The sequence below is a fragment of the Montipora capricornis genome, chromosome 3 (genome assembly GCF_036669925.1).
Source record: "Montipora capricornis isolate CH-2021 chromosome 3, ASM3666992v2, whole genome shotgun sequence".
NCBI lineage: Eukaryota > Metazoa > Cnidaria > Anthozoa > Scleractinia > Acroporidae > Montipora > Montipora capricornis.
Genome location: NC_090885.1, coordinates 56332752 through 56333417, shown reverse-complemented (window position 1 = coordinate 56333417; position 666 = coordinate 56332752). Strand labels below are relative to the sequence as shown.

General features: G+C 42.3%; 1 protein-coding gene across 1 annotated transcript in view; it reads right to left on the bottom strand.

Moving 5' to 3' along the window:
- LOC138043453 (E3 ubiquitin-protein ligase DZIP3-like) overlaps positions 1-666 on the bottom strand; it is a 27527-nt gene continuing 26861 nt past the window's right edge. Inside the window, exon 5 of the mRNA XM_068889724.1 lies at positions 1-414. Within this exon, the coding sequence (XP_068745825.1) occupies positions 260-414 (155 nt within the window). The 3' untranslated portion in view covers positions 1-259. The remainder of the gene's footprint in view (positions 415-666) is intronic.

The following is a 666-nucleotide window of genomic DNA, read 5'->3' as shown; positions in this document are numbered from 1 at the left end:
CTAAATTTAACTGGAACCTACACGCGCGCGTTTAGCCACTTGGTCACGTCGTCTAAAAAATGCAAACCCTGTGGACACTCACTCTCACACGATGATGGCTAAGGGCAGTAGACACCAAAAAGTGAGAGATTGTTCCACGTGGCACCTGCCCACTGTCATCTTCTTGTTGGCACTGTCCTACACGCACCACAAGCTTAAGGCCACAAATTGGCAGTATTTCCGTTCGAAGTTTATACTTGCCAGCCACCCTATTAAGTGATCACATATCTGCAGCCATGTACAGTGTAGCATGTAGAAGTGAGATGCTTAGTTCGTCAGCTGTTTCTACAATGTAAAAACCACAATGTATGATGATTGTTTTATGAAAATTAATTAACACACCTTTCACTTCTCCGACTTCTGACTTCACCATTTCTGGATTAAAACAAGAAACAATAATTATTGTGTTTTATTGGTTTGGTTCACCTTAAAGTGTCTCTCTAACACAAGACTACAATGGACAGTGAATGGGGCCCTTTTCAGCAGTTGTGAAAGTGGGGGGTCAGTTGAGGAGTAAATTTAAATGGGTTAAGGTCCACTCATCTCAGCTCTAACTCTTTCCCTCCTCAGTGACACTGAGAGATATTACTCTAGAGCGGATTTCAATCGAGTGTCGTAAAACCGAAA